We start from the raw sequence: 26,536 nt of genomic DNA on the forward strand, positions 1-26,536 counted from the left end.
CTTTTTTCTCTGGCGCTTGCTAAATATTGCTTGGTCATCCCGTCAAGCAGTGGTGGAAGCCCGCCGTAAGAAATTGTCTGTTAAAAGTAGGAGACAGCTACAAACCAGGGTAAATAAGGAGAAGGAGCCCCAGACAAGACAAAGTCTGGAGAAAGTGCGCGAAGGAGATTTGTGGTCCTCTTCTGAGGAGGCTGAGAAGGAAAAGGATGGAAGTGAGTTTGCTGAGGATCCTCCACCTGTAGAGCGTGTGCCAAACAAAAGTCCCTCTTGGAAAGGCACAGAGCTCTCTGCGCCGCCTGAGCCATTGGCGCCATCATGTCTGAGCACAGTTGTAAAAGGTTTACAGGAGCAACTTCAGCGCCTCTCCCTTCAGTTGAGGCAGGAGCAGAGTGGATGCACTGTTGGGGTTTGTGCTGGACCCCCGCTTTCAACTTCTCTTTCAGCTGTGGAACGTGCGGTAAAGCAAGCACAGGAGCAGGGAGACCCTGAGGCAGCTACCCTTGCTAGGCGCTTTACCTTCCCGGTAGTTGAGGTAGAGAATCAGCAGGGGCAGAGAATCAGACAGCACCTGGCACTGTCCTTTAAGGACATAAAGAGTCTGAGGGACGCTGTTGCCACATATGGTCCATCGGCCCCCTTTACTGTTTCCATGATTGAAGCCTTAGCACCTAACAATTTGACTCCGGCCGATTGGAAACAGCTCTGTAAGGCTACTCTGGATGGGGGCGATTTTCTAATGTGGAAATCTGAGTTCTTTGAGCTTTGCCTTGACACAGCACGGCAAAATACCCAGGCAGGCTTTCCTGAGAGAAATCATGATATGTTGACAGGAGAGGGGAATTTTGCTAATGTACAGGATCAGATTAATTATGACCCAGGAGTTTATGCACAGACCGCTGCTGCTGCAGTGAGGGCCTGGAAGTCTTTATCACCAAAGGGCTCGCTACATTTACATCTCTCTAAAATTGTCCAAGGCCCGGGCGAGCCTTACCAGGCATTTGTAGATCGCCTACTGGTAACTGCAGATAGGGTATTTGGTGATGCAGATCAAGCCATGCCTTTTGTAAAGCAATTAGCATATGAAAATGCCAACAAGTGGTGCCAGGAAGCAATTAGACCTTGGAAGCATGAGCCCCTTAACACGTATCTTAAACTTTGTAAAGACATTGGGGAAGGACAGATAATGGGTGCAGCCATTGCAGAGGCATTGCGTGGTGGCACAACCGTGGGCTCGGGAGCTCGCCCAAAACAAGGATGTTTTAAATGTGGCCGGCTAGGACATATCCGCCGGAACTGCCCACTCCAAGGTTGTGCACAGGCTGCTAATATGGACAGGCAGTCCCCAGGAGTTTGCCCTCGATGCCAACGTGGGAAACATTGGGCAAATGAATGCAGGTCCAAGACAGACATCTCCAGGCAGCCATCTGTGCCGGGAAACGGGAGCAGGGGCCAGCTCCGGGCCCCGCAAGCACCAATGTACGGGGCAGCGATTCAGTTTGTTCCTCAGGGACAAAGGTCATTCATGACCTTGCCCGAGGGAACACAGGCAGTGGAGGATGGGACCTCCATACCACCTCCTACATAGTATTGACACCCCAAATGGGGGTACAGGCTATTCCTACAGGAATTTATGGACCACTACCCCCTGACACTGTAGGGCTTCTGCTGGGATGTAGCAGCACAGCCTTGAAAGGAGTTCATATTACCCCAGGAGTGATTGATGCAGACTATACAGGGGAAATTAAAGTTTTAGCCAGTGTTCATGCTGGGGTTGCAGTGTTGCCCCAAGGGGCACGAATAGCACAGTTAGTGCTGCTCCCCACAGTGAAGTCAGATAATGCTTGCAGGCTTGGACAGAAGAAAGCAGGGTTTGGTTCCAGTGGTGAAGCCTCTGTTTATTGGGTCGCTGATATGGCAAGCCGCCCTACTTTGGAGTTGAGTATAGAAGGAAAGAAATTTATTGGACTTCTAGACACTGGTGCTGACACCACTCTTATTTCACAGAAATATTGGCCCCCAGGTTGGCCTGTTACACCCACCATGACCATTTTACAAGGTTTGGGGATTACCCAAAGCCCCCTAGCTAGCTCCAGGCCTCTAGCCTGGAGGGATAAGGAAGGAAATGGTGGCCATGTTACCCCCTATGTAGTACCAGGTCTGCCAGTTAATTTGTGGGGGAGAGATGTTTTGCAACAAATGGGAGCAGTATTAGTATCTGGTCAGTAATTAGCTATGCAGCAGATGGAGAGGTACGGCTACATTCCTGGAAAAGGTATAGGAAGAAAGCTGCAAGGAATTACTCAACCAATCTCCGTGGAACATAAGAAGGATAAAGAAAGGGCTAGGGCATTTTCCCTAGGGGCCATTGTGATGGCGGCTGAGGTTACTCCACAGAAGATTACATGGAAAAGTTCTCAACCCGTTTGGATTGACCAATGGCTCCTTTCTACAGAAAAAATAGCCGCCGTTAAGGAAATAGTTCAAGAACAGCTAGCTGCTGGACATATTGTCCCTTCCACTTCACCTTGGAATACACCTATTTTTGTGATTAAAAAGAAATCAGGGGCCCGGCGGCGTGGCCTAGCGGCTAAAGTCCTCGCCTTGAAAGCCCCGGGATCCCATATGGGCGCCGGTTCTGATCCCGGCAGCTCCACTTCCCATCCAGCTCCCTGCTTGTGGCCTGGGAAGGCAGTTGAGGACGGCCCAATGCTTTGGGACACTGCACCCGCTTGGGAGACCCGGAAGAGGTTCCAGGTTCCCGGCTTCGTATCGGCGCGCATCGGCCCGTTGAGGCTCACTTGGGGAGTGAATCATCGGACGGAAGATCTTCCTCTCTGTCTCTCCTCTGTATATATCTGGCTGTAATAAAATGAATAAATCTTTAAAAAAAAAAAAAAAAGAAATCAGGGAAGTGGAAACTTTTACAGGATCTCAGAGCAGTGAATGCTACCATGGAGATAATGGGATCACAGCAGCCAGGATTACCACTGCCTTCTGCCATGCCAAAAGATTTTAATATTGTTGTGATTGATTTAAAGGATTGTTTTTTTTCCATTCCTCTTCATCCAGAAGATTCACCTCGTTTTGCTTTCAGTGTGCCTTCTGTTAATTTGCAAGAACCATTTGAACGTTACCAATGGAAATTTTTACCCCAAGGAATGGCTAATAGTCCTACTATGTGTCAGATTTATGTGGCTGCCGCCTTAAAACCGGTGCGCGCCAGCTTTCCCTCTGTTATGATCGTTCATTATATGGATGATATTTTGCTGGCAGCTCTATCTACTCAGGTGTTGCAATCCTGTTTGTGTAAGTTACAGCAAGAGTTAGAAAAAGCAGGATTAGCTATAGCCCCAGATAAAATACAACTTGTTTCTCCATTTAATTATTTGGGATTTCAGCTTTTTCAGAATTGTGTTAAACCCCAAAAAATTTCCATAGCCACAGAAAAGCTGCGAACTCTTAATGATTTTCAGAAATTGTTAGGGGATATAAATTGGATGAGGCCCAGTTTGAATCTTACTAATGCAGATTTGAAACCTTTGTTTGATATCTTAAAAGGTGACTCCTCTCCAACATCCCCTAGGGTAATGACTATGGAGGGACGTCACGCCCTACGCAAAGTTGAGATAGTGATTGAGCAATCCCATTTGACCAGGATTGATTACAGTACTCCACTTTTATTTATTGTTATAGCATCCTCATATACACCTACAGGGGTATTTTATCAGCAGGGACCTATTTTGTGGGAACATTTGCATGTCTCTCCTGCTAAGACAATTGTGCCTTACTATTTGGCCATAGCAGAGTTGATACAAAAGGCCACTAAAAGCAGCCTAAGACATTTTGGGAAGGTCCCAGATACCATTATTGTTCCATACACTCAGAAGCAGCTTTTGTGGTTGCAGAATATGGAAGAGACCTGGTCAATACTTTTGAGTACTTTAAATGTTAATTTTGACAACCACTATCCCAAGGACCCCATTGTACAGTTTTTTATTTTGCATCCTGTTGTTTTTCCACTTGTAACCTCTCTTCAATCATTGCCAGAAGCTTTAACTGTTTTCACTGATGGGTCGTCAAATGGCCAGGCAGCTTTTGTAGTAGATGGCCAGGTTACCACCATCCCCACATCTTTTGTCTCTGCACAGGTTGTAGAATTGGTGGCAGTTCTTGCTGTCTTTCAAACATTTTCCATGCAGCCCTTTAATTTGTATTCTGATAGTGGATATGTTGCCCATTCCCTTCCTGTGCTGGAGACTGCGGGCCAAATTTCTTCCCACTCCACAGCAGCATCTCTATTTGCTAAAATTCAGGCCTGTATTTGGGCCCGCAAAGATAAATTCTTTGTGACTCATATTCGAGCCCATACAGGTTTACCTGGGCCCTTGACATCAGGAAATGCGGCTGCAGATTCAGCCACCAAATTGGTGGCCTCAGCTCTTGAAGAAGCTCAAAAGGCACATGCTAGATTTCACTTGAATTCTAACACGCTTCGTTTGCGCTTTAGTCTGACTAAGGAACAAGCCAGAACCATCGTGAAGCAATGCTCAGTGTGCCCTCAATTTTTACCTGTTCCTCGTTATGGTGTAAATCCCAGAGGACTGTTGCCCAATCATGTCTGGCAAATGGACATGACACACATCCCAGAGTTTGGGACACTAAAGTATGTGCATGTCACTATTGATACTTGTTCTGGATTTATTTTAGCTACTCCTCAGACAGGAGAACAAGTCAGACATACTCTAGCCCATTGCTATGCATGTTTTTCCATCTTGGGAACTCCTAAAGTTATCAAAACTGATAATGGTCCTTGCTATACTAGCAGCAAGTTTCGTGATTTTGCTGCCTCCTACCATATACAACTAATTACAGGTATTTCTTATAATCCTCAAGGACAAGGTATTGTGGAACGTGCCAACCGTACTATTAAGGATTACCTTATTAAAACCAAAAAGGGGAAATATAGCACTCCCCGAGATCATTTGAATCTTGTATTATTTATTTTAAATTTTCTAACATTGGATGCTGAAGGACGGTCTGCTGCAGATCGTCATTGGAATCCGTCTCAGAAGCAGAAAGGTTATGTTATGTGGAAGGACCCCTTGACTGGTAAGTGGCTAGGCCCAGATCCCGTCCTCATTTGGGGGCGAGGATCAGTTTGTGTTTTCCCAGAAAATGAAAATGGTCTGAGGTGGATTCCTGAGAGGCTTGTCCGGCAAGCTTCTGCTGCAGAGTCTTGGGAAAGCTCGGATACTGGACAACATGATGGCATTTGAGTCGGAAGATCAACGGGACAAGCAAGTATATTAGGCCTTTATATTTAACATAAGTATATCAGTATTTTGTCGCTGTTCTGCAGCGTGTTCCCTGACTGTTGGCAAAGCCGAAGCTTATCGGTGGCTTTGGACTTTGTTCTCTGAGAGGCATGTGGGATGGGGGAGGAAGTATTGAGCCTTGCTATTACCCATCCGTGCTTTGATTTGAAACTACTTTTGTTAGGTTTATATTTTCCCCACCTTGTCTTGGAGTCACCAGAGCATGTCTCTCCCAGGACAAATGCTTATCTTAACAGGTACTTACTTCCCCAACAGACAAGGGTGACATTTGCATTTCTATTCCCCACCTGAAGCCTCAGCCCACTTCTCCAGGCATTGGCAAGGAGGAGGGCTTCAGACTGGCCTCTTTATCATTTGAAAGGGACCAAGGAAGTTGGCCAGTAACACCTTTCTGGCCTTTTGTCCCAGGGCCAGGTACCTTGGATATCAGGAATTTTCTTTGTTTTTGGAGAAACATCTTTGAGAGGAAACTTTACGGGTTTTTCTCTCTTGTTTCTCCTCCCGCCACTATGGCAGAGGATTAGTTCCTTCTTTCCTCTGAACCTGAGGACTCGCTCTTGTGAGTGAACCTTAGCTCTTTGAATTTGAAGCTTGTGTTTGCTTGTGTTATCCCTATGCTTCTCTCTTAAGCACAGGAGATGCCTCTGAAAGGAATGACACCAAGTTCCAGTGCACCCTGACAGCATGCTGGAATGGCTATTGCGATTCTGCTGTTATCCTGCAGCTGCCCTGAATCCCGCCTGTGCCTGTTGGGACTGATGGAGAGGCCTATGTTGGCCTGATAAGAATAAAAGAGACTTTGGCATAACGGCGACCATCATAGCCAGTACATCAACAGCCGCCACCACCAGCTACCGTGGTGACAGTGAACAAGGTTGCAGAACAGACTGCCAGAGTTATGGAACAACAGGACTTTACTGATGAACATGAGCGGGTGGGCATACTGGACTATGCTGGACTATGGGTTGATTTGTTGGAAAAGAAATAGCAAATGCTGTTAGATTTGGTCTAGGCCTCCTGTACCCCATCGTATGCCTTTCTGTTGTATTGTATGCATTTCTGTTTTATCATCTGTGCAAGTGCTAATTGTTTTCCCAAGCCTGGGAACTGCTGTCTGCTCATTGTTACGAGCTAAGTTACTCCTAAGATCATGACCTCTTGCCTCCCATTGTGCCTTTAATGTATGTTTCACCTGTGAAGTGCTTTGTTTTCCCAAGCCCGAAAACTGCTGTTTGCTCATTGCTACTGAGCTGATATTCACTCCCAGCCTTGGAACAGGGTTACCAGCCTCCCCAAGTATGGTTGAGCAGCTGCAGCAGACAAGGCGTTGAATGGCAGCCAGTGACGGGTAAGATGGACCGGGAACTGACCAACCTAGGACAGGGTCTCCGTCATGCTACGGAGGTTCCCCATGACGGGTAAGGCTGATAACCTGAGAGTCCACAACCTAAGACAGGCGCATTCAAGTCTGCTTTAATACAGAAGGGGGAATATGTTGTGGGCTGTGGAGCTGATTTACACTCCTTGAGCTGATCACTCAGGAATCAGGCCTAAGGCAGTAGCACCTAGCCTTTGCAGATTCATTGGCGTCCTATTGTCCTGTTGATGGGCTTGGGGGAAAGAGGAGACAATATGGTAATAAAGAGGCTTGTGGAGGACGGCTCGAGGAGACGGCTCCCAGCACTTGTAACACCATCATGGTCTCCGTGTGTCGGTGCTTTTCGCTCGGACATTCGTCGTGCCTACTACGCCCGGCTCAGCTAGCCGCGACAGAGCCTGACTTCTCTGAGTCAAGACATAGCAAGAGGTCCCGGTACTCATCCAAGTCTCCCTATAGCAGGAGAAGGAGGCAAGACTGGCTTCCACTCCCACCACCTCTGTTGCTTCTTTCCCGTGCTGTCTGCAGTGCTGGCATTGGCCAAGCTAGGTGCCACCGGCTCAGGGGAGATGCCTTCTCACCACAGCCCCGGGCCCAGCCTCACAGGCCTGCCCAGCGCCTGCTGAGTGAGGGGAGGGGCACGGTTCTGCCCCTTATTCCTGTATCTCTGTCCACCCTGTGACAGACAGGCAGGTGCACAGGTTCCCAGCTGAGAAACCAAGGCACAAACAGCATGGGCAGATGGAACTCAGGACCACAATGGCCTGCCTTCGCCTCACCCTGTCCTTTCCTGATTCGCACTCACTTATTCTGGGCTCTGGTGGCCAAGGACAGGGACTTGGGAGGCTGTCCCAGTTGGGAGATGCAGGGATGCTTTGCGAATTAAGGAACTGGCTGTGACTTTGAACGATAGTGCTTGGCGTCTTTGGCCCCAGGTTACTTCTCCCAGTTCTCCCTAGGGGACGTTTCCATTTTTCCCACTCATTCTGTCAACAGATGGTGCTGTGTGCCAGGCACAGTTCTGTTTGCCTTAGTTATAACCGCGATTGGACACAGACCCTGCCTGCGCGCAGCTGAGCTTCTGGTGGGAGACGCAAATACAGAACACATAGTCGGGCTGCTGACGGGGACCCTGAGCCCATGGTGGGAAAGGCATGACTGGACTGTGCCAGAGTGGACGGCCCTGGATGCACAGGCTCAGGGTCGCACCCTCCTCTGCTGCCTTCTCAGGCCATGACCTGGGCTTTCCGGTGCCCCTCTCCCAGCCTTAGTTTACCCCTCTGTCAAATGCAGGAACTCTTCTTGCAGGGCCGTCAGGGCATAGGCGTGACACCTGCTGATGACTGCAAGCCCAGAACTGCCTTGTTCGTTCACTGGCGTCTTAAACTTACTGTTCCATGTTTGTTGGAAAAAAGAAGAAAATTGGGCCACATGATACAGCATAATACATAAAGCCTGCAGAGCTGGCTTCCCACATGGGTACCAGTTCAAATTCTGGTTGTTCCTCCCTCTCTAGCTCCCTGCTAATGTGTCTGGGAAAACAACAAAAGATGGCCCAAGTCCTTGGGCTCCTGCACTCACGTGGGTGACCCAAAGGAGGCTCTTGGCTTCAGACCAACCCAGCTGCAGCATTTGGGAAGTGAACCAGTGAATGAAGCACTCTCTCTCTCTGTGTCTCTCTATAAATCTGCCTTTCAAATAAGAAATAAATAAATAAAACAAAAATAAACAAATCTTTGGGGTGGGCTTGGCTGGACAGGCAATGACACCTGCTGGCATGAGTGTGTGCTGGAGGGTGGGGTCAGTTGGGTTGAGTTAGGCTCCACTGCGCAACGCTGTACACAAGATCTCAATGGGATGTGGGCCAGACCAGACCAGTCCAGTGCACACGCTGGCAGGCACAGGAAGCAGAGTTGGAGGGGCAGTCCAGTGGGGGGGGGGTGGGGTTATTGGGGATTGCTCTGACTGGGCTGCAGCGCCCCCTTGTGGTACATAAGCGCTGAGGGTGTGGTGGGAAGGGCAGCTGGGCCTCAACACCCATTGATTTGCTGAAGATGGAGAGCAGAACAAATTGATCAACTACCCAAGTGAAACTTGACAGCCAAAGGAGGCTCAGAGGTGGGCTATGACAGCCAATTGACCTCAGAGAGATTTCCTCGTCCGTGGAGCAGCGATAGCAGCAGCATCTCAGAGCTATTGAAAACACATGAAGAGAATCCTCAAAGAATGCTGCAAAATGAGGACCCTGGGATGACATCGGGTGGCAGTTCCCCAGCCCCGGGGAATGCAGCAGTTGGACAACGGCGTGGTTTCTCCTCTTGCATCACCTTCTCCCCCCATATACGGGAAGAAGAAGAAAATGTGTAGGAGCGAATCAAGATGGTGAAATAGGGTAAGCACAGGTTTAAACAGATGGAGAAACATTAGCCAGTGTGGAGCAGAGAGGGCACATTCCAGGAAATAGGAGAGGACAGAACAGCAGAGGGGTGCCTGGAGACTGACAGACACAGGAAAGCAACGAAAACAACAGTGTGGTGTTGCAGTGACTGATACCCCAGCGGCATTCAGCAAACGGCGATCTGAATTGCATCAGTAGCTGGAACTCCACCAGCTACCAGGTGCAAAGGGACTTTCACTGGGAGCTCAGAGGTGAACCCAGACAAAGAACTGCCCATCCTGCTGGTCTGTTTGATTTGACCAGGAGCAGAGACAGAGCAGCAGATCCCAGATGGGCGGTGCGGGATTTCACAGCCCAGTCTGCCCCCCAGAGCCGAATTGTTTAAGGAGACAAAGGCAATGGGACAGTACTGCACATGCACTGAGCTGGGTGTGAGCTCATTTCTGGTCAGTGAACTGCAACATGCATCCTACAGGTTCCACGCAAGACAGGTCAGGGTAACTCTCAGACCTGATGGCCAGCAGATCAAGAACTCCACGAATGGCACACCAGGCACCATTTTGTACAGTATGGAAAGACTTTAAGACTTCAGGGACAACAGTGAGCTGCGCATGCACTGAACTCAGCGAGAACTCACTGAGTTCAGTGCATTGCACTGGTCCCACAGGAAAATAATACCAACTTTGGCATCTTATAACTCAAAATAGTTTCGTGTGGTCCTCAGACCTAACAGCCAACAGGTTCCAGCAAGATCAGCACTGCCAGCAACCTAGCTATATAGGACACCTGGTATCTCTCTAATCCTGGGACCTATTCCAACCAGAAGTGTGAGAAAAGTTGTACAGACAACAATGCAGCTTCATTGTGGAAGTTCTTTGTGGAAATCTAACATAAGAACCCAGACCTGGAACTTGCTGGAGGGAGTGGCACAAGTGACTGCAAACAAAGAGCCATGTACCAACTATAGTAAGTAAAATCAAACTGTAGATCTGTGGGTGACACAGCTTAGAAACCTGCCCCAAGGAGAAGAATCTGATAACCAGAAGTACAATGATCAAGAGCAAAAGAAGAGACAGAGGCACCATGAATATTACTGAAGACTCTCCTGCAAAGGAGCAAAACCCAACCTCAGAGTTAACTGAGGAAGACATGGGGAAAATGGGGCACACAGAATTCCAAACACTTGTTAGAAAGCTTCTTATCAACAATGAGAAGCACATAAAGCAGGCAAACAAGAAATGTGAGGAATATGTCACACTGGAAATGATTGAAGTGAAAGCTGATATATCAGAAAGGAAGAATACAGTGGGGCAAATTAAAAGTGCAGTGGAGAGTCTCCAGAATGGAATGAAGGAGGCAGAAGAAAGAATCTCAAAATTAGAAGCTATTTTCTGTCACCAGGGGGAAACAAACAAAAAACTGGAAGCAGAGCTGGATCAGGCTAAAAAAAGAACTCAAGAATTGAAAAACACCGTTAAAAATCCTAATATAAGAGTTATGGGAGTTCCAGAAGGTGCACAAAGAGAAGCTGGGTTTACAAATGTATTTAATGAAATAATAAAGGAAAATTTACCTTATGTAGAGAAAGAATTAGAAGACAACATCCAGGAGGGGCATAGAACCCCCAACAGGCTTGATCAAAAGTGATCTTTACCACGACACATGATAATCAAGCTCTCTTCAATCGAACATAAGGAAAGATCCTTAAATGTGCATGTGAAAAAAATCAACTGACATATAAAGGAATGCCAATTAAACTCACAGGAGATCTCTTACAGGAAACTCTACAGGCAAGAAGAGAATGGAGTGACATATTCCAGATTCTAAAAGCAAAAAATTGTAGGCCCAGGATAATGTACCCAACAAAACTTTCCTTTGAAAGTTTTGAAAATGAAACAAAATTCTTCCACAGTAAAGAAAAGTTAAAAGAATTTGCCTCTTCCAAACCTGCCCTACAAATGATATTTAAAGACATTCTCTTGACAGAGAAAAGGAATAGTGCCCAACAAAACCAAAGGCATATTTTACTATCCTAGTAAAATAACAACAGAAGACTAAATCAATGAACAACCCATTACTAAAATGGCATTTAACCCTGAATATAAATGGCTTAAACTCATCAATTGAACATCATAGATTAGTAGAAAGGATTTTTTTTTTTAAAAAGCATCTATTTTTTGCCTGAAGAAGACATATCTCACCAACAAAGATCAGTGGAACTTATATCTCATGGATTTTGGTTTTTTTTTTAGTTTCATCTCTTGAAAACTCTTATTAAATTCAATGACTCATAGGTCATACAGCAGCATTTTCTTCAAGAAGTTTCTTGATTTTCTTTTTCCTTCCTTCAGTGACACATTAGTCATTCAGTAGCATGTTATTTAACTTCATGGCATTATTATTTTCTTTTTTCTTCCTATTGTTGATTTTGTTTTGTGGCTTTTCATTTAAGGGGATGTATAGTAGCTGTGCAATAGAGACTCATATCCAGATGTGAGGATACAATGCAGTAGGCATCTCTACTCTCACACTAAAGATGGATTTCCAATAAAACTGTTTACTTTATCTTGACAATAAGATGCTGGACTCTTTGCCACTGTCCATGCCTGCAATGATGGACATATGATTATTTACGAAGAACTATACTATAGTAATGATGTAGGGAAACTCAGTGAGGGGGAGAGGGAATTGGGGAAGGAATTAGGGAAATCCCAGGGCCTTTGGAACTGTATCATAAAATGATAATAATTTTAAAAAAGAAGTAAAATTAAAAAAAAAAAGCTGCCCTGCCAACATAAAGTATTCTTGCACAACTATTTATAAAACAGATAAATAACCCTTTGTGATATTTGGTCACTTTGGTCCAGTCAACCAAGCCTTCAGACTTTCAATGTAGGAAGATACGCAAGAAGCCGTAATGGTCCTTGCCTGTAGGAAGTAAAGATATATTGGCAAGAGATTTAAGTGTCCTTATAGCTCAGTCTTTTAAATTTGAATTTCTAAAAACTGTTGGATGATATTGGTATTTTTTTGTTTTGGTTTTAAGTAATAGAAACTAGAGCAATGTTGACTTTCTCATCAATAAAGTATAGGTCTGGGTTTCCACACCAGAGTCTTAAATGAGGAATGAGTGAATTTCAGAAATAAACATATTTGTTAGCCACTGATTTCATGGTCTCCGTCATATGTCTTTTACGTGCTATTTTTATTTCACATATGAAGTAACTCCAAAACGATTATTGGAAAATAGGCATTATTGTCTTAACATTTGTATATTCGAGAGACAGAGCGAGTGCTATCATTCACTGACTCACTTCGTAAGTGCCTACAATTACCAGTGCTGAAGCCAGGAGCTGGGAATCCAATCCAGGTCTTCTGTGTGTGGCAAGGATCCAACTACTGGAGCCATCACTTCCTGGAGGTACAGAATTTTTGTTATCTTTAAATATGTGTTTCTAAAGAATTGACTCATTGATTAATATGGATAAAGTGGAAACCAGCCTGAGTTGGCAGTTTCATTTTTTTCTTATTGACAAATAGGTGTATCACCAAGATGACTTTATAGGGAGGGTGTGCATGAGTTTGAATGAGCATAGGGAGCTGGAATTGGGGGGTGGGGATCTTGGATTCTAAACAGACATCCAGATGTGGCATGTAGGCATCTTAATGAGCCGCTTAACCATAAGGACAAACAGCCACCCAGATATTATCTTTTATTTCTGTTTTCCCAAATTTTGAAATAGCATGCATATAATATTTATACTGATTTAAGTGACACATTATTATAATTTGATATGTATATATAATGTGTGATGATCAAATGAAGATAATTAGGATTTCCATCTGTTCAAATGCAATCGTTTTTGTGTGTCAGGAACTTTCAAATTGTCCTCTTATAGTTATTTTAAGTTGTACAACAAGATTTCATTAGTTCTTTTACTGTGTTATCCTGTGCTAAAATTGCTTACTCCCCTCCATATTTTGGTACCCATTATTCTCCATCCCTCTCCCCCTTCCATTTATTCTTCATAGCCTCTAGCAATCTTTGGTCTATTCTTTTTTTTATTATTAAATAAAGCAAACATTTATTAAATTGTGACAAAAACATTCCATCAAATTACAAAACCTGAGTAAGAAAAACAAACGGCACATGCTTAACTGTAGTTGACATTTAAATGAAATTTGCATTCCCAAAATATTTTACAGTAATTAGAAAATACCAGCCAAAGTAATATTAGGATACTTTTACGTGCGGTCTCAACAAATTTGAACAGAAGCAAATTTTAACAAAGGTAAATTTTACAGTGAAACATAGCAGTAGATTAAGGATCTTAACATGTTTGTTTTACTGCTATTTGACACTATGATACAAAAATAAGAGGATTTACTTGACATTTTTAATAAATATCTCATGGGCTATTGAGTGCCTTACTGGTGAAAAGATTTAACTGGCTAATCTCATCAATCCATTTTGTACATTTAGTAAGCATCAACTCTGCCCTACTTAACTCTTAATGCAATTCACAGCACACAAATGGTTATCATATTAAATACATAATCAACTCGGACTTCTCAACAACGAGGAAATTAGTAAACCATCAAATGGACTACTTACCATACACTTTCCTCATAACTAAATAACACACAAAAAAATCAAAATAACATTTGTCATCACTCTAAACTATTGCCAGCAACTGACGGAAACTGCCAATTTGCCATATTCATGTTCACAACATGCTAAATATACTCTGCTGTTACTTCATCCATGGAATGCCTACATGCCTAGAACAGAGAATTTTCACCATCTCTTGCCGTGGGACCTGACTTGCAGCAATCTATATTTAGATCAGAACTAAATATAAAGAAGTACAATAATTTTAACAGTAACATCAACCATCTTTTCAATGATTCCCATCTCTAACACTGCATGTGCACTTTTACACATACTGATTAAACTAAATGGTCTATTCTTCAAATAGCAAATAATAAATAGTAGCTTCACTTTATGACAATATTTGCTATAAGCCTGTTTGGGACTTTAACTTTTCATCGTGTCAACAGAACACCTCCAAAGCACATGAGCTTAATATAGATTCTTAATTACAAGTGCTACTAAAAACTATATTGTTGCTTTACTAAAAACCTTTAAGGAACATAGAATTAAACTTCTAACCAGACAACAAACCAATATGATATTAACGGAGATGTTCTGGACTATTTTGTGCTCTCCTAAATGCTTATGTTGAGTTTCCTCCAGTGTGGTGGCAGTAGGAGACAGACCTTTGGGAAAGCAGTAGGTATTGAGGGTGACATCATCAGGAATGGGATTAGCGCATGTGCAGTCGTTACCCCCAGAAGGCTCACTCACTCCTCACAGCCTCCATGTGAGGATGCAATGAGAAGTTGCTCATCTGCGGCCTGGAACAGAGCCCTCAAAAAGCCCAGGTATGTTGGCACCCTGGTCTGTGACTTTCCCCCTCTAGAGCTGGAAAAGTATAGTTGGTTATGGCAGCTTCAGCTGGCAAGGACCAGAAGTGCACCTCCTCCATCTCACTGTTCTTTCTGAGGTGTCTGTTCGTGTAAGTGTCTTGCCTTTAAGCCTGTTACCATGCCTCAATCAGCACTAGCATAACTCTCTTCCTACAAAGTCATCACGGTCACAAAACAAAGTTCTACAGCACAAAATGAAATGGTCTTTGGCAAACTTATGCCGATTTCCACTTTCTTCATATTAACATGATGTCATTCCATTCTGTTTAGTACTTTAGAGATGTAGATTTAAGGATAAGTTATGCTGGGGTTGTTGTTGTTGTACCATAGTGGGTAAAGCAGTGTCTGCAACACTGGCTCAACTCTAGGCTGACTTAGCTCCCTGCTAATGGCCTCAGAAAAGCAGCAGAGAATGGCCCAATTGTTTAGGCCCCTTCCACCCAGGAGGGGGACACAGGAGAAACTCCTGGTTTCTGGTTTAGGCCACAGGGGCCACTTGGAGAATGAACCAGCAGGTGGGAAACGTCTCTCTGTCTCTGTCTTTTTTAACTCTCAGGCTAAATAAGTGTCCTTGGAAAGAGAAGGTTAATAGAGAAGCTGTTGAAGGAGAAGTAGTGCATTGCAGGTTTTCTACTACTTTTCATTCTGAGGGGACTTTCTTTTCTTACGCTTGGATAATTTCAGATGTTCTCGGACAGTTTTCACAAGACGTCTCAGAATTCAGTTCATGCTTCATGGAGGATGAGCTGAGGTAGGTGAGCCACAGGCCTAATAGACATGGGCAGGGGGATCATAACTGTTTGGTTTGTAAGAACTGCATGAAGAGTACCAACAGGTAGGCATTCTGGCATTTCATCATGTGAAGTCAAGATAGAATTAATTTCTCTATTGATAATTACCATAGTGCAAAAATCTTCATGACTAGTACTTCCTCTTTGATTTCTATTGCAAAGCCATCAAGGAAAAGATTCTTAAAAATCCAGTATTGTGGTGAGCTAGCGCCTAGGATGTTCACATCCTCCATTATAACACCAGGATTGAGTCATACCTCCACTTCCAACCTAGCTTCTTTTTTTTTTAAAAGATTTATTCATTTTATTACAGCCAGATATACAGAGAGGAGGAGAGACAGAGAGGAAGATCTTCCGTCCAATGTTTCACTCCCCAAGTGAGCTGCAACGGGCCGATACGTGCCGATCCGAAGCCAGGAACCAGGAACCTCTTCCTGGTCTCCCACGTGGGTGCAGGGTCCCAATGCATTGGGCCGTCCTCGACTGCTTTCCCAGGCCACAAGCAGGGAGCTGGATGGGAAGTGGAACTGCCAGGATTAGAACTGGCACCCATATGGGATCCCGGGGCTTTCAAGGCGAGGACTTTAGCCGCTAGGCCATGCCGCCAGGCCCAAACCTAGCTTCTTGTTATCGCTGCCTGGAAGGTGGCAGGTGATGGCTCAAGTACTTGGATTGTGTCTGTTACATGTGAGAGATGTAACAAGTGTTCCTGGCTCCTGTTTCAGCCTGGCCCAGAGCTAAGCGCTTTGGAAACTTAGAGTAAGAGGATGGAAGGTCTTTCTATTTGTCGCTCACTCTACCTTTCAAATAAATTTTAAAAATGAGTAAACTATTGGTTCCAGTGCAACTTGGGCCTGAAAACAGAACCAATCCAGCAATTGAAACCACCAGCTGATCAGGGTGATGGACTATGCCGGGCCCTGTGCTTGCTAGAACATACAAGAATCTGGTCTGGGAATACCTCAGAGTTTCTTTGGAGATCTCCCCAATCGAACTGCTGGACTCAGGACTCTAACCAAGAAAAGACAGAAGACAGAACAGGACAATCATTCATCTCAGCTATATGTTGGCAGCGAAATACTGGGCAAATGAAGACCTTATGATGGACCATATCAATCAGTGGACGACCTCATCGAGCGAAACTGGCAGCGATTCATAACCGGAGAACTATTAACACCACTCGAGCACATATCTCAGAGCATGCCCCACATCCGGGACTCGGAGTGGGCGGGAAACCGGGTGGGGCTTCTCCCTCAATATCCCCCTTTACCTCAGATACATGATGGAAACAATATGGACATAACAGTATTACCCACTTCCCTATCCCCCTGAACCTTTTTTTTTTTAAACCGTGATTAACTATGTAAAGATTGTCAACAACAATACAATAAAATAAATTTTAAAAAAATGAGTAAGCTGTTGAAGCAAGTAAAAAGCATAGATGACAATCTTTTATATTACCAGTTTGTTTCCCTACTCTGTATTTGTCACACTTACGTGAAATGTAGCATTCTTAATCATTCACTTTAAGATGTACAGCAATGCAATTTAACATATACTCCAAAAGTGTTTGGTTTGGCTGCACATATCGGGGTCTTCCGTCCCACAGAAGAATTCACCCGACACTCCAGGCTCTGTTTCTTGAGGCACTTTATTTTTCCAACCAGCCCGTTTCCCAGCCGGTTGACTTGACTTCTTTTACCTCCCGTTTTTCTTCCCGTTTCTCTCTGCTTCATTCCCCAGTCTCCTCGTAGCCCCTAGTCTTCTTCTGTCCATCCGCCCGTCCCAGTCGTACCCTGTCCTCCGTCTCAGTCCGTCCGTCTGTCTGTCTCCTTCTTCCTGTCCTGTCCCATACTTCTTCTTGGAACCCCCACCGCTATATACAATCCTTATCCAATCAGCTTAGAGGTCACCGATGCATGCGGCAGGCACGTCAATCATGGCTCTGATCACGCGTAGCACACGCGCCAAGCATGCAGCTACGGGCTAATCAGAAGGCACTTCCTGAAACCTGTGTACCGCCAAGCTCCGAGAGGAGGAAAGGTCTCAGCGCCATCTTAGGGCACACATGCAGCACTCCCAACATGCACACTTTTATTTTTGTTTTTATTGGAAATTCAGGTATACAGAGAGAGGAGGAGAGACAGAGCGTAAGATCTTCCGTCCACTGATTCACTCCCCAAGCAGCTGCAACGGCCAGAGCTGAGCCGATCCAAAGCCAGGAGCCCAAAGCCTCTTCTGTGTCTCCCAAGCAAGTGCAGGGCCCCAAGGCTTTGGGCCATCCTCGACTGCTTTCCCAGGCCACAAGCCGGGAGCTGGATGGGAAATGGAGCTGCCGGAACACAAACTGGCACCCACAAGGGATCCCGACACGTTCAAGACAAGGACTTAGCCACTAGGCTACTGTGCCAAACTCTGGTTGCATACTTTTAAAAACTGATTAACAAGTGAAAGACAGTACACTGTCCATGTCAGTTTCTAAATGGCATCTAGACCTGATAAGTCGAACATTGTAGCCAATAGTTGTATAAAGACAACCACATCCTAATATAGCCATAAAAGTATGATAAATTTAAGCAGTAATGCAACTCATTATGATGTTGAATGTTCTTGAATGTTCTTGAATATTGACAAGAAAGTATAGTAGACTAACAGCTACCTGCTTCCTGGTATTTATAATCTGGAACATGGCAGCCTGTTCCTGGATGGCAGTGTATACAGGGAGAATGGTTGGTGACTAAGCAAGGCTATCATAGCACTCTTTTCCCTCAAGTGTGATGATCACAGTGGATACCATCTTGGCCTGCAGCTTCTCCCCTGGACTAAGGTGATCACTCCTGTGGAGTCAGTGGGACCTGTGGTATAGTTCTAGCAGACAGAAGTATCTGGAGTGATAGGGTAGCCCATCCTTGATAACACTGCAAACCCGAGGCTCTGTCTTGTTGGCAGCTTCTGTCCCTTGCTTGTTGTGATGAGATAACCTTGCTAGCGAGAAAGCTCCACAGTTTAGGGAACTGGAAGCAGCCTTTAGCCCATTGCCCTGGGAGGGGCGGGAAGTGAATCCAGAAAAGACCTCAGGGTTGTGAACTTGGAAGCCTAATAATTGTCAGAGGTGCTGGTAGGCTTGGACCGCACTAGATGGCAGCTTCTGAGAGGCGCTAGGCAGGACTGACGGGCAGCACCTGGAGTCTGAACAGCAGTGATGGTGAGAGGGTAAACATGAGGCACTAAGTTTTGAGTTGACTTGTTCCAGAGCAGCAGATAACTAGGATGGACCACTGCTCTGCATTCTTACTGTAGTACCAAATCATGACCTACCATCAGCTTCATATTCCATCAGTATTGCTTAATGGAATCAACATAGAAATTATTATACCGCGAATCATTTTCAGTCAAGACCACGTTTTTCAGGCTTTGCCAAAACAAGCCTTCCGCCTTGGGGTTGTCGGGCCACTGGAGAATGGAGCTCCTGCAGATGCGTTGCCGCAGCCTCAGGTACTGAGAGTGTTGCAACACTGGCTCCAGCAGAATAAATATAATCACATCCATGTTCTCATCCATGAGCCTCTGCAAGGCCAGGTAGAACGCGGTTTTGAAGTTCCAGCTTTTTGCATAGTCCTTGGTTAAAACAAATATCGTTTTCTTACTCTGGTTTATACTCTGCATGAGATTATCGATGATAGCTAGTCCTGGGTCCCAGTCCCTCTCCTCCAAGCAAAGCAGGACATTTTTGTCTTCACTCTCCTCAAGGTGGTAGCGCAGCTCATTTATCACCCAGTCCGTCACAGAGGCGTCTTTAGTGTCATAGGAGATGTAAGCATCGTAGAAAGTTTGGGATGTAGACAGGGACCTGTAGCCTTTTATCTTAGCTAAACACACCCGATAGATAAACCAGATATCCCAGTAAAATAAATGGTGAGCCACGGCGACTAACATGAGCATAGAGGTGATAAAGAATGTGAAGAAAAATAGTATTGCTGCAACAGTATCTGAAACGCAAGTCGTGAGCTCCAGACTCACAATACTCTTCCCTCTTTGATCCCCAGGACTCGCACATACGATGTCCGTCAGTCTCGGAATTGTGACGTTCAGATTTTCATCCATCCAGATTCGAAAATCGCCAATGTCACAGGTACAGTCGAAAGGGTTTCCGCCTAGATCCAGAAGAGCCAACTGGGTGGGGGTCTTCGTTTGAAGTGTGGATTTGCTGATCGTCTTTAGCAGGTTGGATCGTAGATCGAGGTGCACCAAGCTACTGGCTTCAGAAAGGAAGCCAGAGGGCAGGTGGGCAATCATGTTTTGGCTCAGCAGGAGTGTCTGAAGCGAAGATGTGTATTGAGACAGACTATTAGTCAAAGAGGACAGTTCATTCCCACTTAAATCTAGCAGTTGGAGATCAGGAAAGTGTTGGAGTAACGTCCAGTTAAAGAAATCCAGCACATTATCGTTTAGATATAGTTCTTTGAGACTGTGTGGAAAGTTCAGGAATGCTGCACTCGGGATATGTTGAAGTTTATTGGAGGATAAATCAAGCCGTGTTAGATTTTGGAGACGTTTAAAAATGCACCAGTATCTGTTATCACCAGTATTCCACAAAAGGTCAAGGCGGTTGTCACTGAAAACTAATTCATTCAAGGACATGCTTTTCAGTTCATACTCTGTTAAAGTATAAATGTTGTTGTGGCTCAAATTTAAGACTTTGAGCTGTGTTAAATTTTGAATAAATCCTAGACGATGTGTGACACCCGCTATTCTAAAATAGTGGGCATTGGAGCTGAGATCCAGAACTTCCAATTCAGGCAGCTCATTGAGAGCTCTGTTGTCATCAAAGTCTAATCTATTGTTGGTCAGATCCAAATATTTAACATGAGGCACAGCTGAAAACTCAGTTCCGTGTAACACTTGGCCATTGCCATTTGAAGACAGGTTTAAGCACGCGATGTCTTGGAAACCTTCAAATTGCTTTTCCCCAATAAAGAAAATGCTATTCAAGCTTAAATCCAATGCTTTGCCATAGGCAGTGCATTGTGGCTTTATCAAAGGACGGGTGTTGTGATAAAAATTTGAATGTGGGTCAAACCTAGGCTTAATTGAGCGTAATTTAAGGACGTGTCCAGGCCAAGAGGAATTTCTTAGAGAGTTTTGTCCAATTTCATTTACCAAAGGTGATATTCTGTTTTCTGACAAGTAGATGATTTTCAGGCTGGAGAAGTTCTGGAAAAGGCTAAAATCAATTTGTTTAATGAAGTTAATGCCCAAGTTGATGGTCTTTAAATGTGGCAGGTTCATCAAGGGCTGGAAATCTTCTTTTCTAAGTTCTTGGAACACATAACCTCTTAAATGCAGTGCCTTGAGAGACTGAAGGGAAGCAAAGTTTTTGGAAATATTAATATATTGTAAATAGTTTGTCTTTTTATAGTTAAAAGATAAGTCAAGTGTTTCTAAATGGTGCAGTTTTGTTAAAAATTCCCCCGAGGCTATTTCTTGCAATAAGTAGTTGAATTCCAGATCCAGCACCTTCAGAGAAGTCATGTTGTCAAACCAGGTGGCTGGGATGCTGTGGAGCGAAGTGCTGGAGAGGTTTAGGTGCGTGAGTTCATACAGGGGTTGGAAAGCCAGAGGATGTATCTCAATGGAAGCATCTCCATCACAAGGTGTACAAGGAAATGGGGCATTGAAACACCTCGGGCAGTTTCCGCTTAAATCCAGTAATTTTAATTTTGTCAGCCCCTTGAAGTCGTCTTGGCTGATGTTTCTGATCTTTGTGTTGCTCAAATAAAGTTTGGTTAGGGAGACTGGCAGACTTGGTGGCACACGGACAAGGTTATTGAAAGACAGCAACAACACCTGCAAACTTGTAAGCTGTTTAAACGTTCCATTTTCTATGTTAAGTGTTTTGTTACAAGCAAAATAGCAGTTCCAGCCCAAATAGAGACTTTCCAGGTTCTTGAGTCCTGAAGTATGATTTTTAGTTATAGAAATGATTTTGTTTTGAATTAGACTAAGCTCTCGCAAAGACTCGGGCAATCCAGCGGGTATTTTGTGTAACTGGTTGTCTTCAAGCAGCAACTCTCGGAGGTGGGCCAAGTTCTGGAAGGCCCCATCGGTAATATTCATGCCATGTTTACTCATATTGGGATTTTCATTCTGGTGTTGTTGATTCGCATTGTGGTTTAGATTGATTTTGGTGACATTTTGCAGCTGGTGGAACGATTCAGTTGTTATTTGGGTGATGAGATTATCAGACAGATCTAGTTCTGTCACATAGTTGCCCACTGTCTGAGGAACTTCTTGCAGGTGACGATTGTTGCACTCTGCAATAACAGAGCCATTTTGCCTTTTTTCATCGCAAGGATAGCTTCTGGAGTAATTGGTTTCAGAGGAGAATTCACAGAAAGCAGTTAGCAGGAAGAGGCAGGCCACAATCCAAGGAGGAAGGGACATGTTTTCCTAAGGAGAATAGAAGATGGAAGTACAACATTAGAGTAGCAGTGTTTGTCATGGATGTCATGAGAAAATTAATAGTGCTTCACTACGCTTGTTTGATTTTTGAAATGTGGATTTCGTCAACAATGGAATTAATCGCATCAAATGACTTTCCTTTTTGCCATATTTATTTATTTGAAAGGAAAAACAGAGTTACAGAGTGAGAGGGAAAGGCAGAGAGGAAGAGAGAAGGCTTCCATCTGCTGGTTCACTCTCCAAATGGCTGTAACAGCCAGTGCTGGACCCACCTGAGGTCAGGAGCCAGGTGCTTCCTGTGGGTTTCCCATATGAGTACAGGAGGCCTAGCAGTTGGGCTGTCTTCCACTGTTTTCCCAGGCACTATAGTATGGAGCAATTGGAAGTTGAATAGCTAGGACTCAGCTGTCACCCTTACAGGATGCCAGCATCACAAGTAGTGGCTTAACTCAGTGTGCCCCAAACTGGCCCCTAGAATTACTTTCATAATGATTTTACTCTTTTATTGTGGATACCTTCAGGACGTTTAAAGAACTTGAAGACAAAAGATGAAGCTACCAAAGATGATGATGACAACGTGGGAGGTTGTCAGAGACATGAATCAAGATTGCCCATCACTATACTAATGAACTGGACCAAAGTGGTGTAGTAGGTTGTACAGTTACAGCATCAACCATTGGAACAACTCTGATGATGCTTTGGCCAACTGCTAAGTAAAGCTCAGGTTCAACTTCTATCACACAAACGTTCAAGATCTTTAAGCCAGTTTCATCTGTATATTCATAAATACTTTCTGGTATTTCCCGTCATTTTCTGTACTTCTGTGATGGTGATGTATGATACATTTCTATTCCCAAGATTACTGGAAAGTGAAAACCTTATCTAATAAATGATAACAAGGGCCAACACATTGGCTGAACAGGCTACTCTTCTGTCTGCAGGTGCTGGCATCCCGTGTAGATGCTGGTTCATGTCCCAGCTTCTCCACATCCATTCCTGCCTCCTGTTTGTGGCCTGGGAAAGCTGTGGCGGACAGCCCAAGTCCCTGGGAACCTGCATCCACATGGGAGACCCCGAAGAAGCTCCTGGCTCCTGGCTTCGGATCAGCTCAGATCTAGCTGTTTCGGTCATTTGAAAAATGAACCAGCAGATGGACTCTCTTTGTTTCTGTCTCTGTTCTCTGTAGATCTGCCTTTCACATAAAAATAAATGTTTGAAAGTAACAAGAAGAAAAATGCCATGTATCATGTTCAGTGCTTTATAAACATTTTCTCACCTATATCAATGTTCACAAGAGCACAATAAGAGAAGTTTTATTATCATCTATCCCTAGTTTGCAGAGGAAAAAATAAATTCAGAAACTTAAGCAACTTTGGGAGCAGAATTTATTGTAGCCATGGAGCTTGAGCAAATTTGATTCCTTTGCCCCATCTTTAGCCACTGTCCCTCATTTGACACAACATCCTTTTGAAATTTTTGTGCCAATATATTGCCTCGTGCCAGAGTCCAGCTCCAGCCTGGGTTCGGAACTCGTGAAGGGTGCGTGGAGTCGGCGCAAAGAGAGAATAAGACGGACCTCCAGAATTCCTTGATGATAGTGGACAATGCAATAAAGCTGTCTGCTTTATTTATACAGAATCAGTCAAACTCTGGCTCAGACATTTTACGTCATGATCAAGTGGGTGTTACTACGGTTAATTCTGCCGTAAGTTTCACCTAAGGCAGGCAATCTATCAACACATTTCTCTTGAATCAGCTAAGGAAAGAAATGTGTCCGGAGGCAGGACCCAAAGATCAAAGAAAGAGGGAAAGAATGGATTTCCTCTACCTCTGGAGAGTTAGCACCTTTAATTAGCATATGGTCAATGGGAGAGGAAAGGCTCTAAACACAGGTTCCCACCACCTGGGGACAGAACACCCTTGATTAGCATATGGTCAATGGGGGAGCTGTAGCAGCAATAGTGAGAAACCTTATTGCTAAAAGCAATGTCACCAACATCAGCTTTCAAGCTCGCATAGATACTATACGTTAACTCCCCAGGGGCAGACAATACCTAAATAGGTTACAGAAATCTCAGTGGGAAAGTCCTGTGTCCACACAAAGGGAAGCGGGGCTGCATTCAGATGGTCAAAGTGATATCCCGCTGGAGCCCTGCCGCAGCGGGAAGTTCCTTGCAGCCCTGCCGCAATGAAACAATGCCCTTTACACCTTCCTGTCTCCCACATCCACCACACGGACCCGGCAGCCTCACATACAGACAACATTAAAACAATCACTTGTAGTGTGACAACTTGTCGTGTATTCCTTATCCTACAAATACTGCCACCGTAGCTGTTGTTTTGCTAATTTTAAAGCTTCTGTGAGGAAGATGTGGTGTTTTATATTTTTTCCCATCTGTAATACTTAGTGCAATGCCTCAATTTCTGCAGGCATTTTAATATAAAGGGCTGAGTATCTTTTGTTATCTATCCAATGAAACAAATATCTTAGTGTGATTAGTTTGGCCAAGAGTTGTGGTTAAGAGAACTCGCGAAATTTTATTTCACTGGATATGGGGACCAACTTGTGTTAAACTTGATCTTTGTTAAAACCAAACATAGCTTTACTGTGAGTGCCTTCTTTTACCATCACATGATACACAATTTACTATGTTGTAACAGGTTCTAGGTGAATGCTGATGGAACCAAACTCCAAGGTATTTTCAGTTGCCTGCAAGTTATCTCTAAGGTGCTGCTGCTGCTACACGCTTAAATTCTAAACTAAAGTCCTGTTTTGGGGGCCTGGTGTGGTAGCCTAGTGGCTAAAGTCCTTGCCTTGTATGTACCAGGATCCCATATGGACGCCAGTTCTAATCCCTGCTGCTCCACTTCCCATTCAGCTCCCTGCTTGTGGCCTGGGAAGGCAGTTGAGGATGGCCCAAGGCCTTGGGACTCTCCACTTGGGTGGGAGACCTGGAAGAGCTCCTGGCTCCTGGTTTTGGATTGACTCAGCTCCGGCCGTTGCGGTCACTTGGGCAATGAAGCAGTGCATGGAAGATCTTTCTCTCTGTCTCTCCTTCTCTCTGTGTATCTATCTTTCCAATAAAAATAAATATTTTAAAAAAGAAGAAAAGAAGGGCCTGTTTTTCTTGGAGTGGTAGGCAGATGATTAAGATGGAGGCCCTTGGGCCTGGTGGTATGGCCTAGCAACTAAAAGTCCTCGCCTTGAGTGCCCCGGGATCCCATATGGGCGCCGGTTCTAATCCCGGCAGCTCCACTTCCCATCCAGCTCCCTGCTTGTGACCTGGGAAAGCAGTCAAGGATGGCCTAAGGCCTTGGGACCCTGCACTCGTGTGAGAGACCCGGAAGAGGTTCCTGGTTCCCGGCTTTGGATTGGCTCAGCTCTGGCTGTTGCGCTCACTTGGGGAGTGAATCAATGGCTGGAAGATCTTCCTCTTTGTCTCTCCTCCTCTCTGTATATCTGACTTTGTAATAAAATAAATAAATCTTAAAAAAAAAAAAAGATGGAGGTCCTTGTGAATTGTGCCTCTGGGATTCACTTTTGTGGTTAAGACACGTTATGTGGTGACCAGATTACCTAAATGGCCTTCGTACAAAACTTCAAAAACTGAGTTTCCTCTGGCGGGTGGCAGAAGGAATAGTCAGAGAAACTGGAAGCATGAACAAAGCTGGATGCACTATTGTTGAATTCAAAATGGAGGGGGCCTTGGACAAAGAATGGAGGAATGGAGGAGTTGACAACTGACCAACAAGTAGGTATGAGAGGATACCGTAATGCCACACTCACTAGCAGCTCAAATCCACAGAAAATGTGAATGAACTTGGACGTGGATTTTTATCTGAAGCTGCCAAGTAAGAGTTCAACTGGCCCAACACTTGCATTTCAGCTTTGTGAGACCTGCAGTAGAGAACTCTGGCAACCCTACTGAGATTCTAAGTAATGCAAGGTAATCAGTGGGTATTTTTTAAAAGCCTTTAAACATGGGAATTCTTGGGCTCGGCAGCGTGGCCTAGTGGCTAAGGTCCTCGCCTTGATCCCATATGGCTTCTGGTTCTAATCCCGGCAGCTCCACTTCCTCTCTATCTCTCCTCCCCTCAGTACATCTGACTTTGTAATAAAATAAATAAAAAAAAAATCTTTAAAAAAAAAAAAACTTGGGGACTCTTCTTTATTAAGCCATAGAAAACTAATATGCCTAGAAACCACATACTTTGAGATTATTTTGGGCTGTTCAGTGAAAACATGAAAGGCTTCAAGACCAGCTTCAGGGCTCCAAGCTCAGCACCTCCAGCAGAAGACCAAAGTGCACAGGGGGATAGCTAGGAAATGCAAGGAACTTTGGGGGATGGCCTGGCAGAGTTATATTTCCTAAAAAGACAAAATCTGAAAGTTTAAAGTTGTATAGGGCCCAACAAAGAAATCCAAGCAATGTTGCACGTGAAGAGAGTAGTGCATGCAAAGGCCCTGGGTATGTACTGAGAGTCAGAGAGGGACCAGGAGTGGGATGCTTCGGAGCTGCTCAGCATCTCCATGTCCCCAGGCTCAGTTCTCGTTTTAATTTTGATGAGAATGTAAATGTAAGGGACTGAGAGAAAGCCAGGGACTTGAGACAAGAATGCATTTTCAAATTGATTGAATTGACAACTAAAAATTGCGTATATGTATGATGTACAACATAAA

The 26,536-nt window shown here is 44.5% G+C and overlaps 2 protein-coding genes across 2 annotated transcripts in view; one reads left to right on the plus strand and one right to left on the minus strand.

Annotated features, from left to right (window-relative positions):
* LOC131477953 (bone morphogenetic protein 8B-like) overlaps nt 1–26,536 on the plus strand; it is a 92,788-nt gene that overhangs the window by 3,955 nt on the left and 62,297 nt on the right. The window lies entirely within an intron of this gene.
* TLR8 (toll like receptor 8) lies at nt 18,730–21,837 on the minus strand. Its single transcript, XM_004591551.2, has one exon. The coding sequence runs from the start codon at nt 21,835–21,837 to the stop codon at nt 18,730–18,732; it is 3,108 nt and encodes a 1,035-aa protein (XP_004591608.2).

The sequence above is a fragment of the Ochotona princeps genome, chromosome 2 (genome assembly GCF_030435755.1).
Source record: "Ochotona princeps isolate mOchPri1 chromosome 2, mOchPri1.hap1, whole genome shotgun sequence".
Lineage (NCBI taxonomy): Eukaryota > Metazoa > Chordata > Mammalia > Lagomorpha > Ochotonidae > Ochotona > Ochotona princeps.

Excerpts from the sequence above, each read along its gene's own strand:
- TLR8 (XM_004591551.2), bottom strand. The coding sequence starts at position 21,837 with ATGTCCCTTCCTCCTTGGATTGTGGCCTGCCTCTTCCTGCTAACTGCT.